This window comes from Elephas maximus, chromosome 9 (genome assembly GCF_024166365.1).
Source record: "Elephas maximus indicus isolate mEleMax1 chromosome 9, mEleMax1 primary haplotype, whole genome shotgun sequence".
NCBI lineage: Eukaryota > Metazoa > Chordata > Mammalia > Proboscidea > Elephantidae > Elephas > Elephas maximus.
Genome location: NC_064827.1, coordinates 94,361,570 through 94,379,174, shown reverse-complemented (window position 1 = coordinate 94,379,174; position 17,605 = coordinate 94,361,570). Strand labels below are relative to the sequence as shown.

The following is a 17,605-nucleotide window of genomic DNA, read 5'->3' as shown; positions in this document are numbered from 1 at the left end:
TCGGGAAGCTCTTGCAAACTTGGGCGTCTTCATTTTTCTACTCAGGATTTAGATTTCTTTGTGGACCGTTTCGCCTGTTAATCTTCCTCTTGGCCCCTCCAAGAACCAGTGACTATTTCTTCTATTCCCCAGTCCCACCCCACAACTCAGATGATCTTTATTTTCTACGACTGAACTAGGGTCAGAGGTGATGCAAGATACTTTCTAACCGAATGGCGTTTTAGAAACAGGAATGAGAAAGAATACACAAGCGGGTTTACGGCTGCAGTGGGGGGGGGGGCAGAAAGGCGCTGCTGCAATAGGGGGCCCTGGCGCGAGCGCCACCGCCGCCTGCAGGGAGCGGGCAGGGTGTGTGCGCCGCCAGGCTGTTCGGTGGGTTTGCGGGCCTGAATCCTCCGACTTCCAGCAGGGGCCGAGGCTGCTTTCCCGGGCTCGAGGGCTGGAATTCCAGGCAGGCGGAGGCCGCCATATTCCTGCTTTACCACGCCCGGGCGGTTGGCCCGGCAGCGGCAGGTTGGCGGCGGCCCCAGACCACAGCAGCGGCCGCCGGTTGGGGCACCGCGTCAGCCAGCCAGGGGGACCCAGCCCCCGCCCCGACCCCCGCCGGGGGCGGCCGTGACCGCTGCGCCCGCGGGCCCCTACGAGAGCGCTGGAGCGGGAAGCGCCCGCAGAGCCGGAGGGGGCCGGTCCCGAGCGGTGAGCTGCGCGGGAGAGGCCGGAGCCGCACCAGGAGGCGCGCCGCGGCGGCTGCGAACCCAGGAAAGCCTTCCAGGAGGGGCCGGGCGGCCCCGCCTCCCAGCTCCCCTCCTCCCGCGTCCGTCCCCTAGCTCCCTCTTCCCCCTCCTCCCGCCGCTGCCGCCTCCCTCCCGGATCTGTGCTCCAGTTCAGAGAAAGAAGAAAATGTGTGTGTGTGGCGAGGGGGAGGGCGAGCAGTGAGCAGCCGCTCCGCGCCTGGCAATCGAGGCCGGGGGTGGGCGTCTGGCGGAGGCGGAGACGGAGGAGGAGGAAGGAGTACGCGGCGGCGGGCGGTCGAACCGGCCGGCAAGCGGTGTTTGCGCGCGAGCCGGGCGGTGGGCGCGGGCAGGGCCGAGGGCGCCCGGGAGCCGTGTCAGGCGGCGGCGAACAGCGGGCGCGCCGGGCGCGGGGAGCCGTCGGCGGCCGCTGGCTGCGGGGACGTCCCGGTGGATGTGCTCTTGCCGCCCGGCGCCCAGCTTAGGGGAGTCTCGGCGGCCGCGGCGGCGCGGGGGGCGAGGCGGGCTCCCCGTTCCCGGGGAAGGAGGCGCGGGCGTCTGAGCGAGGCCGGGCGCGGCGGCCTTCCCCCGCGCGCCCCCCGAGCCAGCGCCCGCGGCCGCCTCCCGCGCCCGCCTCGTTCCTCCCGCGGCCCAGGGGACCACTCCGAGCCGTTCGCTCCCGCCGCGCCCCCCGGCCCACCAGGTGGCCCGGCCCTGGCCGTGGTCCCCGCGGCGGCTCCCCGAGCTCGTCCCGGCCGCGCGCCCGGGCGGCGAGGGCTCGGCGGCCACCGCTGCCTCCGGGGAGCGAGGGTGGGAGGGTGTGTGTGCGCGCGTGTGAGCAGGGGGTGCCGGCGAGGCTGCAGCGGAGGCACTTTGGAAGAATGACTCTGGAGTCCATCATGGCGTGCTGCCTGAGCGAGGAGGCCAAGGAAGCCCGGCGGATCAACGACGAGATCGAGCGGCAGCTCCGTAGGGACAAGCGGGACGCCCGCCGGGAGCTCAAGCTGCTGCTGCTCGGTGAGTACGGCCCGGGCCCGGCCGCCTGGTGCCCTCTCGCCGGGCTTCCGTGTCCCCGCCCGCCACTCCCGGCCCCTCGGGGTAGCTGCCCATGGCGCCCCCAGCCCCCGGCGCCTGTGGCTCACCCCTGCCCTCCCTGGGCGCGCGGGCGCGCCCCTGGCCACCACCCGCAGGCGCGCGGACGCGTACAGACACGCGCGCGCGCGCGCACTTATACACACACACACACACACACACACACACACACACGCACGCTTCATGCTGCCCTGCCGGGTGCCTTGGCGTGTGCCTTTTCGTGTCCCTAGGGCTGTGAATTCGGGGTGCGCGTTTATCTGCTGTGCATCTGCTAAACGGAAAATCACTTCACGGGAGAGGCTCGGGGCGCGGGGGTGGGAAGGTGGGCAGAGAGGTTGAACTTAAAGTGTCGTAGCGCGGCGCCCGGTGGGATGGTCGCGTGGGGAGCTGTGTGTGTGTGTGTCCCCGAGCGTGGCGAGCGGAGCCAGGACACGCTAGAAGATGGTGTGTGGTGGAGTGGCGTGTGCATCCGCTATCAGTGCCTTCTGGGGTCTGGAGTTAATTGGGGAGCGGTGGGCAGACTCGCGGCTGGATTCGCCAAGAGTGGTGATGAGGTATAGGAGTGCCTGGTCCTCCAAAGAAAGGGGGCTTATGTACTGGGGAGAGGGGCAGCCCCAAATGCTACAGAAGTGCTATTCTTTAGCCGTCAGACCACCGAAAGGAGGGACCCCAGAGGAGTTTCTTGGCCAGTGGATAGTGACAGGCTTGTTTCTCGTCTGCACCATTCCTTCCGGATAAAAATGAGGGATATGGGAGCGCTGTGCTGTGTGGTTGTTGACAGCGACGGGTATCTTTTGTTTAATGAAGGCAACCCAGATGTAGGCCTGAATTCACAATAGTTACTACTGAAAACCCATGCAGCCTCCAATTACTCCCATGGAAACAAATAGAAACCTTTTGTTTGTTTTAAACAGACATCGTTTTAATATCATTGGAATCTGGGCTAGAAGGAAAACGGGAAGCTTGTAGCAAAAATTTCCCTTTAATCTCTAAACAAACAACTCAACATTCTGCTTTAACACTAAGTTAGCAAGAAAATGCCATTTCTCAAATAGGAATTCTATTGATTATTATCTCCGAGAGAATGTTCAGTGTCAAGCCATCAGGGTTCACATACAAGCCAGCATGACATAACTCTGAGCTTTTATTGTGGTAGGAAGTGCAAACAGCTTTGCAGTAACAGGCCTGAAAAATGTCTGCACTTGTGTCCTGGCTTTTTGCTTGTATAATAAATATGTTTCTCCAACATTTCAGTAAGAGAAGAATATTGCATTGTCAGTTAGGGTTTGAGAAGCAGGCATTTTCTTATCTTGAGCGTTCCATCTTCTGGCTCAAGGAACCAATTGCCTTTGTGACTGAACTGCTATGTACTGGATCATTTACAAGAAGGAACAAAATATAATGATCACACATAGTTACAAATGGTTAATTCACATGCCATGCGTTATGTCTTCATTTGGAAACCCGATTAGGTAAGTGTGCACAGGTTTATAAAGAACAGAAGGCAGAGCCCTAGATGAAAGAGGTGGGCTTAAGGGAAACTCCAGTTGGAAAATGAAGGTTTTTTTTTTTAATTCTCATTTTTGGGTTGCTTTTAATGGTTGACAATGTATAGTTGAATGTTTTCTGAATTCTCAAGATGAGGAGAAAATAGAGAGGGCAAGAAAAATGTATAGAGTGCTTAAGGGCTCAATTACGGGAAAAAGCATGTGTTTTAGGGTGATTTCAGTGATTTGTCTTTCGAGTGATTTGATTTTTCTTTTGCCGTTTACAGTCGTTAGTTGTTTCTGCCTAGCTGTGAACAGGGCGTTGGAGGTCTCTCAAGCCAGCCCTATTGCCTGAAATTGACAGCAGCTCTGAGTTTCCCAGCAGCTGAGTTAGAGCTGGGGCTTTGCCCCAGGGCCTATGTTTGAATGCCTAGGAGGAAGACTGCTGGGGAAATAAAACATATATGGATGCCTGATTACATACTGTGCATTTAAATAACACACTGTGCATTTAAACATGAACTAGGAGATGATTTCGTGAGGGGAAAAATGGAAAGTAAAACAGTGTTCCTGCTAAAGTGGTGTTGGTGTGGAGAACTTCCCCCCCCATTAGGTTTTTGAGTAGGGTTTAATACAGCCCTCCTGCCCCCATATGACCTATTAGAAGTGGTAGGGAAATATGACATAAATTGAGAATCTCCGTTTATAAGTAAGGTTTAAAAATGCTACAGCCGTCTATCAGAAACACGATCACTGGATATCATGTAAGAGCTGGTACAGCTTTATGTTCTAGGTTTATTGCACTGATAACATGTAACCACTGCAATATCTATAATGTGGATATAGTCACAGCATACACTAAGTGTAGATTTGTGGGTGAGTGCGGGAGCGTGATTTCACAATTTTTTGAGTCCAAGAGGGAAATGATGGTTGATTTGCGGAACAAGGGAAGGTGTTGGGGAGGGGTTCCCTTTGAGGAAGCCCTGATGTGTGCTGTGCTGCTGAGTAGACTGAGCCTTCCGGTTCCTCCATTCATTTAATCGGTATCAGCCCAGAGGGGGTGACACTATATGTTCTTTCACAGTTTAAAGATTTCCTAGTATTTTTTAACCAGCTTATTTAAATTGAAGAATCACCTGCATATTGATATTCAGTATAAAATTATTTTCAAAGTAAATTGTGGGTCAAGGCATGATGCCATTTTAATGGGCTTGTTGGACAGGGGTATAAGGGTGGACTCCTAAATTTGTTTACATGGTTTATAAATATGATTTGGTTTGTATATTAGGAATATGGAGAAATCAGAAAAGGAAAATAGTGGTTACAGGCCTAGATGAAAGTGTAGCAGTAAAATCTGGGCGATTTTGGTTCATATTCAGTAGTTACGCCAATAGGTATCAAGCTTGTTCTACAGTACTTAAATATTTTGCTTTTTATTCTTTTTTGTTGTCCTTGCTTATTGAATCCTGGAATCTACCACCATAAGAATATCTTATTAAATTCTGAATTCTTTCCTTGTTCTCTTTAGTTTATTCGCTTTCTAATATGTACTTATTTTTTTTGACCTCTCAGAGAAAAGTTCGTTTGCATTCTACATAGATAGATAAGGGAATACTTTATTTCACTTGGTTGGTGTGTTTATGTACTCTCTAGGAGTTAAGAATATTATATTGCTTTAAGCTGATCAGTATTCATGAGTGGTCACTAAATATTTTATTGGTGGTACATAGGTCACACTTCTTAATGTTGTCTTTAAAAAACCAAACCCGTTGCCGCCGAGTCGATTCCGACTCATAACGACTCTATAGGACAGAGTAGAACTGCACCATAGGGTTTCCAAGGAACAGCTGGTGGATTCGTACTGCCCACCTTTTGTTTAGCAGCCAAGTTGTTAATATTGTCTTCAACTCTGTATAAAACAAGTGGCTTTGAGTACCTGCTTCCAGTCACATGTATTTATCCTGAAAAAAAAATTTTTTTTTCAGTTTACTGAACAGACAGTTTTCTCCCTCTTAACCTGTTCTTATTTTAGATGTATTTGAAGTCTTTACTCTTCAGAGCTTAATCATCAAATAGGAAGATTTAGCAAACCTTTTTGGTTAGATTCCACCCATTAAGAACAGGCAAAGTTTAGGCCAGTCTTAAATGGAAGAAGGTATGTTGTTGGTCTTTTGAACTGAATTATATGGTCTTCTGAACTGAATTCCATGTATGACTGTAGATTTCTCCCTGTTCTAGACTGCAAGCTGGTGAGGGAAGGAATTGTGACAGTTTCCTTCACTATTGAATCCCAGCGTCTAGCATAATACCTAACTCAAAGAATGCTGTCAGTACATATATGTTGAATGAAATGAATTTCTTTGTAACCCTCCTGATAGAAACTGGGCCAATAAAATTATGAGTTAATTATAGAGACAGAGGGATCGGTGATGTTTTTATCTGTGAAAGCTAATATTGTGTTCTTAAAAAATTATATGAAACTCTGAACTCATTTATTGCAAATTTATTCTGGGACAGGAAGCGTTAATGCCAGATGTTCCATCACACATTGAGCCAGTGTCTCCCAGTTCTGTCTGGGTGCATTAAGGAAGGGTCATAGTCACGCTTAAAGTATGAAAGTTTCAAAGAAAAAGAAACCAATCCATATCTTGATTACTTTCTGTTGTGCGGATATTTAGCCCTGTCATCTTTTTTGCCATACATTTTTCTCCATGATCCGCTGATCAGAGGGAATTTTAAAATTCTCTAGAGCACAGGTGGTAGTGGGGTAGATTTTTATGATTTACCTCTACAATTAACATGAGGATAACCACAATGATTGAATACAGGTTTTTAGAAATTGCAGATAGGACATTTTTAATTTGGAGGCTATACATTTGTATCGGAAGCTGTGCAGTTGTAGAGCAAGAAAGGACTCAGATGGCTGGCGGTGCTCCGGTCAGTTCAGACTCTGAAGAATTCATTCACACAAATCTCTGTAAAAGCACCCTTCCCACCACTCCTCAGGCAGGGTAATTGTGGTAAAGAGTGGGTATGTTGACTGGATTGCCTGAGATAACCTAGAGGAGTGTAGCTGTCTAGGGGGGCTACTCAGAACCATAGAAAGAAAACAACCCTTTAACAACCTTGATAACAGCATCTCCCTGAAAATACCGAAACAGGGTATTTATGAGGTTGCTTTCAGGACCAACCAGTTTTAATTTTTGCTATTCCTCTAGCTTGCAAGTGTCAAATGTCTCTAAATGTCAATATTTTATTTACATGCATTTCCTGTGTTTTTTTTTTGTTGTTGTTTTGAAACAAAGTCCTTTGAGTTTATATTTAAAGAGTGAAGTGGGAACTTCCCTCATAAAAAAGAAAACTGTGGCTCTATCACAAAACCTTCAGAGTAAGATTTTTATTGAACCATGTAGATTCATTGTGTAGATCGGCCATATAATTGTCAGTCTTCTGCTTATGTGTTATTTCTTCATGTGGGATCCTTGGCACAAATTAAAACCCTCCTGGGCAGTGAAGTTATCCCGTGCGTCCCTATTCAAGTATTCTTTAGGTGAGTTTACAAAGGAGAATCACAACAGCCATGTAGTAGCCATTTTGTTTATTGCAAATAAATTTGTTCACCTCTTTGTCAATTAAAAATAATGGCTCCACTTGATAAGAGATGCCCTATGTTCAGCTTTTAGAGATTCTTATTAAGTGTAGTTATGGTTTTTATTACAGAGGCATTTTTAAGGACCTGAAGCAGCTTTTCACAGTCGTGAAGCTGTGTGCTATGCTAAACTTAGCAGAAGAAAGGAACCGATTTTTCTTCATGATCCAGGCAAACTGATAATTGAAAAGAAATTAACCAGATTTTTTTCCAATGATGATTTTGATCCTAGCATTTATATTTATCTTTTGGGGGGAGGTTTGTTAGTTCTTTTGCCATCAATGGGAATGTTGATTGGGTGTTGTAAAGGGTGTGTAGGGAGCTCAAAGAATACATCTTGGGAGAGAGAGAAGCCATTTTAAGAAGGTTGGGATTGCTTTCTCTCTAAGAAGGTAGAAGCAATCTGTTTCCTAGATTCTGTGTGTTGGGTTGTGGGGGAATTCAAGTATTGGTAGCAACAAATTTAAAGTCTGATTTTCTAGTTGAAGGGGGAGGGCAGTGACATTTTCCAGAGGGGAACTTTTATAATGGCTTTTAAGCAGGGTTAAGATCTCTACAGAATTAATCCCAGGGAAGTGTGAAATACCCCTGGAAGGTAAAATGTGTGATTGTTGGTAATTAAATCTGTGGCACTAACGGAATGCCGTAAACAGGGAACGTTTTCTCTTATTCTGCCGAATGGAGCAATGTGAAAGAAAGAGCTATTCTCAGACCCAAACACTATTTTGTGTGAACAGCTGTTACTAATAAAATTATAGGAAGTTGTTCGGCAATTGCCTTTAATTTGTTATATTACTGATATGTAAAAATCTGTCTGATTTCTCATCTAACCTGCAATAAAAAGAAGAAAAAGGACCCAAACATGCTGTCGAAACGAGTTCATGTGTCCTCGGTGGTCATGAATCTGGGCTTTACAAACAAAAATAAACATCCCATATTGAGGTGCTGAGAACCAAAAACAGAATTTGTTAAACAGCTCTGGGGTTGACCTAGCCATCATTTCCGAAATCAGTGCAGGCTCTTTTGCTTTAAAATGTTCATAGCTAAAATTTATGAACAAATTAATATTATTTAAAAAGAAAATTATGACAATATTTCAAATTCACTTCTTAAGCAAACACTTGTCAGTTAATTGGAAATTAAGCGTTGCCTCCAAATTTTTTACTAAGCATACAAAAAGAACGAAGCTGCATACAGAGTGCTGGTCTAATGAACAAATATTAAGTACCTACTGTGTGCAAAACAGGAGCCCTGGTGGAGCAGTGGCTAAGAGCTATGGCTGCTCACCAAAAGGTCGGCAGTTCAAATCTACCGGCCGCTCCTTGGAAACCCTACGGGGCAGTTCTGCTCTGTCCTGTAAGGTCGCTATGAGTCTGAATCTACTCAACAGCACTGGGTTACATGCAAAATAATGTCCTGTGTGAGACACTCCTCGTGTTTTATTTGCCAAGAGGAAAAGCCGCAGCCACATTTCACAGTTCTTGTTCCATAGTTGACACCCTGGTACTGCCATGTACTTGTGACTCTGAAACTTCCTGGCTTTGGCTTTTCTATTGGCTCTTAATACAAAGAAAAACAAAACAAAACAAAGTAGTCTCAAGGCCATTCTAGGAGCTTTCCGGGGATTACACAACTGGGGAAAGCAGATGATCTTGACAGTTTGAACTCCTGAGTGGCACACAGTGTATTACTGTTAGGAACTACTTATGACCATTCGTCCTGTCTTCCTAAGTAAATTGGAAGCCCTGTAAGGGCAAAGATAGATGCGTCTTTGTGTCACAACACTGCGTGATTCTCTTGGTAGTAACTGGCATGTGTGGGGGTAGGAGCGTAGAGGTGGGACTGGGGTGGTGGTGGTGGTGGATGGATTCCTCAAAGAAGTAGAGAAATTGGAGGAAGTGAATTTAAACTTCTTTCGTGTAGTGGCTATTTATCCACGTGCTTTCCATTTTCCACTGTTTGTCGTTTCGTGGGCTACCTGGGGGCATAGTAAAAGGAATTCTGTTTTGGAGATGGAATTGTCTTTGCCTCCATGCCTGCCTCTCATTCATTCTCTGGTGAGAGTGAATCATCTGAACATTCTCATATTGTTCCAGGCTGAAAAGCCAATAGCAGTTCGTCCAGCAGTTTGAAAGGAAAGCTGTTGTTTATACACACAACTACTTGGAAATTTGAAAAATCCGTGCACCTTTATTACAGGATTAATCTTGGATTGCGAGTTTTAGAAGCAAAGTAGTTGTTTCGAGGAAGTGTGTAATGGACTGTAGTGCACTTGGGAACTAAGATGTTATTAATGCCGTTACGTTCCTGAAACCTCACAGAAGGAAACAATAATTCATCCACAAATGAAAGATCAATAGAGCGAGCCTTTTGGGCTCTATTGTAGGAAGTGATAGTGAGGTTGAGAAACATATTCATGTATATTTCTAGGAGATAGTCTTGTGGTTTTTTTTTCTCCTTTGAAAAACTGAAATCATTCCCCTTCCCAAAATTTGACTGTTTTTCTTGATCGCTGTCACTTGCTGAAAAATTAAAATAAACTGTCTTTTTTTCCCCAAACTTTTTCACTTTTACCTTTTTATTTCTTTTTATGTTTCCTCTTGCTGGAGGGGCAGCAGAGTGGTTGGTGGCTTCTTCCCCCACCATGGGTTTACTGGTGACTGCAGCTGTCTAGCTGTTTCCAAAGAGCAATGCTTCAGTGTCTTGCCCACCTATTATTCTGTCTTCCAGCTATTGCTGAAAAACCAGTTGACGTCAAATTGACATCGATTCATGGTGACACCGTATGTGTCAGAGTTAAACTGTAATCCATAGGGTTATCAGTGGCTGATTTTTTGAAAACAGATCGTCAGACCTTTCTTCTAAGATGACTGTGGGTGGACCCAAACCTCCAACCTTTCAGTTAGCAGCTGCTGTGTGTGTTAACCATTTGCTCCATCTATGGGCTCCCTATTTGCTAGAAGTCCTTGCCGCCGAGTTGATTCTAACTCATAGCAGCTCTGTAGGACAGAGTAGAACTGCTGCATGGGCTTTCTAAGGCTGTAATCTTTATGGAAACAGACTGCCCCATCTTTCTCCGGTGGAGCAGCAGGTAGGTTTGAACTGCCAGCCTTTTGGTTAGCAGCAGAGTGCCTAAGCACTGTGCCACCAGGGCTCCTTCCTACTCACTGAAGGCCCGCCTAAAGACCCTTCTGTGTGAATACCACCCACCCATTTACTTTTTTCCCTTGTCTTTCTTAAACAAACGCTTAGAACGGGTTCTTCAGATTTTCTGGCTTGCGTATTTCTGTAGGATTTAGGGAACTTCCAAGTGAGTGAGTGGTTCTGTCAAACATCATGTGGCCGTGAGCTGGTAAGAGGGGAAGTTGGATACTTTAATACGTTAAAAAAAGGGGATTTGTGAATGTGTTTAGGAGATACACACTTTCTTTAGCAACACTTACTTTAGTCCACAAACCGAAGTACTTTGTTAGGAACAAAATGTGAAATTCACATTCCTTTTCCAGAGGGCAGGTATTTGAAATTGGTTCACTGTTTCCAACTGGGAGTTACTGAGCCGGTACTGGATAATCTGTCACGGGTCACTGGGTTTCCAAATAGGATGCAGTACGTTCACTGCAAGGGGAGAAGGTGTTATAGGCAGGTGCCGAGTGATAGTGGATGTTGCTTATTTAATGATTTGAACGTAGTCACCTCAGTCACTTCAGAGCCTTAAAAACACATCTTCTAATTGTATTTTCCTTCAGTTGGAGAGGATGGCATTAGCCGTGGCTTTTGTTACACCCAGTCAGTCTGAGTAGGTCTTTTGGTTTATTTCTTCGTTTTTTAAGATAGAAAGGCAATGATGTTCTCTTGCCCTGTGAATTAGTATTTTAGAACATATACTTCTCAGAGCTCTTTCATTATACTACACGTTCTTTCTGTAGATGGCAAAAGCAATTTTCTTTTTGGCGTAGAGAGATGGACCTGTTTCCTGTGACGTGTTCTAATCATCAGGGTGATTTTAATTCTCGTCCCCTTGAAAGAATGCTGGGATACTTGTTAAGTCTTTAACTCTTGTGATATGTTTTGAAAATTGATAAATTATGCAGAAAGATGGCAGATTGGCTTTGGGAATGAACGTTAATTTGGCTGCGTAATTCCTTGTGGATGTGCAAATTGGATTGTGTGTGTATAAAAACCAGTTGCCATTGGGCCAACTCCGACTTACGGTGACCCCGTGTATGTCGGAGTGGCATCGTATTCCATAGAGTTTTTAATAACGGGTGATTTTGGGGACGTAGGTTGCCAGGCCTTTCTTCCAAGGCACCTCTGGGTGGACTCGAACCTGCAATCTTTTGTTTAGGATATTTTTTTCTAAAGCTTGTACTGAAAGACAGCCAAGTATTCCTGCCCCACCTCCCTGATTTTTTCCCCACACAGAATTAGCCTTAGGGTGTTCTGTTTGTTCCTTTGCTTTTTCAATAGAAATCTGTTGAACGAAGAGATTGGCCTAAAGATCTTTCAGGCCATTCAAACTCTGAAATTGTGCTTCTACTTTGCAGCTTTGGCATCCCTGCCAAATTCTCTCTAAACACAATCCTGGATGAAGACAGAGTTCCCAGCCCTCCCCAGCAGGGCTGGGCTACCCGAGGAAACATTTCCAGGGCATGTGCACTGTGGCATTGCTGTTCAAAGCCCGGTGACCTTCGGAACCCTTCCTAACCGACCTTCTCTTCTCTGTCCACTTTGTAGTGACTCCCAGGCCCTGCAGGCAGCCCAGCCAGTTCCTGGGGACAGAGCTGTGAGGAGAGCCTGTGAGTGAGGCATTGGTGTGTCTGTCCAGAGCTCCCCTCACGCCGCCTGGCCTGCTGCTGATAGTTTCACCATCTCCGCAGGGAATGGTATCAAAAACCTCCTGTCATATCAGCATGGGTCTCTTGCTTCCTGCAGGAAGGGTGATATCCTGGGAGGCGCAGAGGTGGAGCCCTGAAGGAGCAGTGCTCCAGCTTCACTCTGCTCAGCCTGGGTGTTTTCTTAGATACCCTGAAGGCAGTTTCCTTTGACTCCCTACATTTTTTTTCTTCCTTGAGCTTTAAGCATTGTTTTTCCCTTGCTTACAAATAATCTCTGCCGCCCAAGCCCATTCCTGCTATTTTGAATGAGAGCAGGTTGACCAATTGAGCCAGGGCACTGGGAGTGTCTTAGCAAACTGGAGCATACTTCAGAGGCTGTTTTGTATTTGGACCCTGCATAGTGCAAATGGTTAAAACACTCAGTTGCTAACTGAAAGGTTGGAGGTTTGAGTCTGCTCCAAGGTGCCTCAGAAGAAAGGTGTGGCGATGTGCTTCAGAAAAATCAGCCATTGAAAACTCTGTGGAGCACAGTTCTTCTCTGCACACGTGGGGCTGCCATAAGTTGGAGTTGACTCAGTGGCAATTGGCTTGTATTTGGACCTAGTAAGTCCTTTTTCCAGGGCCTTCCAGGAAGGATTTAGATTTAGGCTTTGGGCTTTGATGGCCCAGTTTGTGTCCATTTCTTCTTCTGTCCCTCTGCCCACTTTTTTCTTGAGCCTTTCATTGAAAGCAGCAAAACAGATAATGGTGGAAACATTGATAGTGTTAAGTAATAATTTTTTTTTAATATGTTTTTATTTTAATATGTGTATATAATGCTGTGGCCTCTAAATTTCCCTCAGCCACACATGGCCATGAAAAAGAAACCTTAATAAAGCAATTTCATGTGTCCCTTGTCTGGATTCTATAGAAAGGGCTCGATACCAAAGACGGGACAGGTAGATTCTTACCCAAGATGAGATCCTGATTTCACTGGAGGTGCCAGGCAGGCTTTTGCCATTCCTGGACCCCTTCTTTCCTCCTTGCACATGTCATTATTTTCATTATTTTATCAACTTCAGGCTTACTTACCTTGATCTCAGATTTGAAGTTGGACAGGTGCAGGAGAAAAGAAGAAGAGCCACAGGTTGAGGGAGAGTTGTGGGGGACCTAGTGGGGCTTAGAAGGAGAGGGTGTTGTTACCAGTAAGAGTGGCTGCTGTTGTGTTTTTGTCAGAATCGGGAGGGAAGAAAGGGAAGAGCAAAGGAGAGGTGCCCCGTGCCTTAGCACGGTATCCTGGATCTGGAAGAGCCAGCCAGTGCTGCTTCCTCTTGCCAGCTTCACCACCCTGCCACATTTCTTCATCCTCATTTGGCATATCCACTGTGCCCTTCCTCTTTCAGTTTGTGGGTTGAGAGATGAGCAAGCATAAAAGCCTGGGTAGTATGGGGGGAAGTTTTTGTTACGTGCAACCTCTCCCGTCTTTTTGCTCCCAGAGGTGGTTAGATGGGTAAACCCAGAGCTAATAGGAGGCCGTGTCCTGAGGAACCACCCACATATTAAAAGGAAAATGTACAGCGTGACTCCTCCATGTTTTTTTTTTTTTTCCGTTAGTTGTTGAAGGTGATAGAAATTCTTCTGTTATAGTATAGTGGACTCCTAATTTGATGATAAGTTCTTAGAATATCTCTTGAGAGACACTTGTCCAGGAAATCTGCTTTCTTCTGTCTTGCTTCTCCTATAGTAGAGCTCCTTTCCGCTGCCCAAGGCAATAATTATATCATGAATCATTCTCGCCGGGTAGATAAGATACTCAGGTGGAGGCATGTAATAATAAAGAAGCAACTTTGTAATTTTTATCTGAGAAAAGTCACCTGTCAATTGAATGGGTTCTCTTGCTTGCTGTTCACATTCTGGGCCATCATGGTGACTATCCAAGCCCAGGGTATAGACTGTTTTCTAAGATTGTTTAAGATTCCTAAAGGTTATTTCCAGTTATGACCATTCATAATGGCCACACATTTATCCATGACAGAACTGACTTAAGAGAACTTCTTGACTGAAAATGGAGGCAAATACATTTTGAATAAACTGGGAACAGGATTAGTTATTGATGAAACCAAAGCTAAAACACTTGCCATCGAGTCGATTCTGACTCATAGTGACCCTGTAGGACAGAGTAGAATTGCCCCATCGGGTTTCCAAGGCTGTAATCTTTACAGAAGCAGATTGCCACATCTTTCTCTCATAGAGCAGCTGGTGGCTTCGAACCACCGCCTTTTTGGTTAGAAGCCAAGTGCTTAGCCACTGCACCACCAGGGCTCCCTGCTGAAACAAAAGATACTTGAAATCAACCTCTGTTGTCATTACCAGTCACTTCCTAATCATACAAGGACTAATGAGTTGTCATATAATGGCTTTGACCCGGAGGCTGGAGGTGGAAGGGCCTTGTTGTATTCAATGACTACTAGAATGTCTTCTGAAATTCTAGTCTCTCCTATTGTGTGTTGGGTCACCATCTAAGATGTTATCCCAAGCACAGTAGAAATGACTAAAAAAATGATAGACAAAAACCATGAGTCCCACAGCTTCCCATCTGCGGTGAGAGAGCTATACCTCTATGTTAGGACACTTTCTGATAAACGTTTTGTACATACGGTTCTTGGCCAAGAGTTGCATTTTAATTGAGGACATAATAGGAGTTCATTAATATTTCTTTAGGGAAATAATGGCTCCAGATATATTTTCATGAAAATCAGCAGCTGTGTCCTTTGAGAAACACATTTTCTGTAGCGCTTTCCACTCTAGGCCATGCTTAAGGGAACAGAGATTCTTCTCTAGGGGTTTTCTAAATCCCTAGAGTCTGTCTGTGAATTGCTACTCAGATTATAGTGTATCCTTTCCAGAATTAATACATTGTGCATCCCTGGTACTAAAACACCAGGTCGCACAATGATTTATTTATGTTTGTATTAAACATAGTCTTCCTTTTTACTGTATAATGTATCTTCAAGCAGTATGCTACTGTTTGAATTTATATTGTACTTATTCTCTTTTTGGAATGAGATAAAGAGGAATACTTGAGATATATAGCCTCTGGTGGTATTGTTGTCTCTAAATGAATAAAAGAGTTTATAATGAGGAATACTGTTGTGTTTAATAGACAGTCCAAGTTTGAGTCAAGAAGAAGAGCTTATATTGTTCCGCTTAAGAATTTTCTTGCAGTCTTAAGAAATTCTTTATGTTGTTTTCATGTTGACTCTTGAAAGAATGACAGCCCATTCTGTTATTTAATCAGATTTTTTTTTGTGTGTTTTGTTTGTCAGGGATTTTGAAATTTCAAAATAATGCAATGTTTTTTTAACAAAGATGGAAAAAAAAAGATTTTAAGATTTATTGATAAATTTATCCGAAATATATCCAGAATATACCAGTTTAATATGAGAACCATGACCCTTTTTTTGGCATATTCCCTTCTAGTCTTTTTTATTTTTATGTTTTTTGGATAGGTGTAATCATATTGTACAATTTAACATGATGTTATAAGAATTTTCTATGTGGCTGTATAGCCTTCATGTTAATATTTGAAGTGGCTTTATAATATCCTGCTGAAAGAATGCTTGATTACTCTTTTTTTTTGGACATTTAGGTTTCTCTCAGTGTTTCTGTTGTAAAAATAATGCTGTGCTGAAGTTCTTTCAGGAGGTAGATTTTTAAAACACACACACACATGATTTTATGAGAACAGATTCTTAGAAGTGTTATTCCTAGGTCGGGAAGATATGGAAAATTTTACGACTTGATTACAAGCACCCAAAACACATTCTAAAATAATTGTATACAGTTTGAAACAGAATCAACTCGACAGCCACTAACAACAACAACACGGGCAATGTTATAAAAGTATCAGTAAGTTGAAAAAACCAAACCCGTTGCCATCAAGTCGATTGTGACTCATAGCGACCCTATAGGACAGAGTAGAACTGCCCCATAGGGTATCGAAGGAGCACCTGGTGGATTTGAACAGCCGACCTTTTGGTTAGCAGCCGTAGCACTTAACCACTACACCACCAGGGTTTCCATCAGTAAGTTAGTAGGCAAAAAATGGCATGTAATTTTAATTTGCATACATTTGGTTACTCCCAAGGCTGATCATTTCCCCATACTTTTTTTTTCCAGTTGAATTTCTTATTTTGTGAATTGTCTCTTCATTTCCTTTGCCTATTTATAAGCTCAAAATATACAAATGAATTTAGCCTTTTGTCATATTTACTGCAAGTAATTTCACTGCACTCTGTTTTCTTTTTCTTTGTATTAATGTAGAAGTTTTTAATTATTATGAAGCCAAATTAGCTGATCTTTTGCTTTTCTGTTTTTTTAAAAAAATCTTCATTTGATTTAGATACTTCGTGAGAGCCGAAGTTACCGCCGTTGTTAATGGGTGAAACCAGATCAAATGTAGTGCATTACATTTCACTGTTTTATGGTTCTTTGTGTTTCTAAATGAAAATGAAATGCGCATGTAAGTTCACACAATTACACTGTTGTATAGTCTAAACTGAGATTGTACAGCGTAAACTGTTGTGTGTGTAATTGACTTTTTCCATTCACTAATATGTAATAGATATCTTTCCATGTTAATATGAATCTTTTGATTCATATTTATGGCCGTGTAGTATTGCAGTGTACGTTCGAATCACACAGTCGTGTATTGCAGCCAGCTTGCACCTGCTCACAAAAGCCAAAAAACCCAAAACTGAACCCACTGCCGTTGAGTCGATTCCGACTCATAGTGACCCTATAGGACAGAGTAGAACTGCCCCATAGAATTTCCAAGGAGCGCCTGGCAGATTTGAACTGCCAGCCTCTTGGTTAGCAGCCATGGCACGTAACCACTTAACCACTACGCCACCAGGGTTTCACAAAAGCCAATTATGTACATTTCTTCTTGACTGTGTTTGGTGACTTCATTTTGGTAGCTTGACATCAGCCATAGTGGGAGTGTTTACACCACAGAGATTGGCGGATGTTACAAATCAAAGTTCCTCCCACCCTGAGTGGGAGGGCAGTTATTAAAGATTTACCGGCACACCAGTATTGTGTCTGACCCCTATCGATGGAATTTTAGCCTGATTCCATTAAAAGTATTATAGTCGAAGCTGCAACGAATATTGTACACTTGCCCCCTGTGGGTGAATTCCTTAGAGCTGGATCATCAGCCAAATGACACACTGATTTTAAACTTTGATACCTGTCACCACCATGTCTTTCAGAAGGGTGGCGTTGGTTCGCTGTCCCATCTCTAGTTTATGTCAGTGGCTACTTTGGCATATCTTATCCAGCATTGGATTTTGTCAGTCTGATCTCATTGTTGCATTTCTTTCTTTTTAATGATATTTTATTGTGTTTTAGGTGAAAGGTTACACAGCTCATCAGGTTCCCATTTAACAATTTTTAGACAGATTGTTCCCGGACATTGGTTACATTTTTCACAATGTATCAGCAGTCTCATTATTTCCATTCTGTTTGTTCTGTTTCCGTTAATCTACCTTCCCTGCCCCTCCTCACCACCTCTGCTTTGCTTTAGGGTGAATGTTGACCTTTTGATCTCATAGGTGATTATTTAAGGGAGCACAGTACTCACAGGTGAAATTGTTTATTTTCTAAGATGATCTATGATTTGGATGAAAGGTGAGTGCTGGGAGTGGCTCCAGTTCCAAGTTCAAAGGGTATATTACAGGGATAGTCTCAAGGGTCCCTCTATTCCCTTATTGGTCCAGTAAGTCTGGCCTTTAGGAATATGAGTTTTGCTCTACGTTTTTCTCCCATTCT

At 44.3% G+C, this 17,605-nt stretch overlaps 1 protein-coding gene across 1 annotated transcript in view; it reads left to right on the top strand.

Annotated features, from left to right (window-relative positions):
- The first annotated feature begins 1,515 nt into the window (after positions 1-1,515).
- Positions 1,516-17,605, top strand: part of LOC126083358 (guanine nucleotide-binding protein G(q) subunit alpha) — a 325,195-nt gene continuing 309,105 nt past the window's right edge. Inside the window, exon 1 of the mRNA XM_049897022.1 lies at positions 1,516-1,748. Within this exon, the coding sequence (XP_049752979.1) occupies positions 1,613-1,748 (136 nt within the window). The 5' untranslated portion in view covers positions 1,516-1,612. The remainder of the gene's footprint in view (positions 1,749-17,605) is intronic.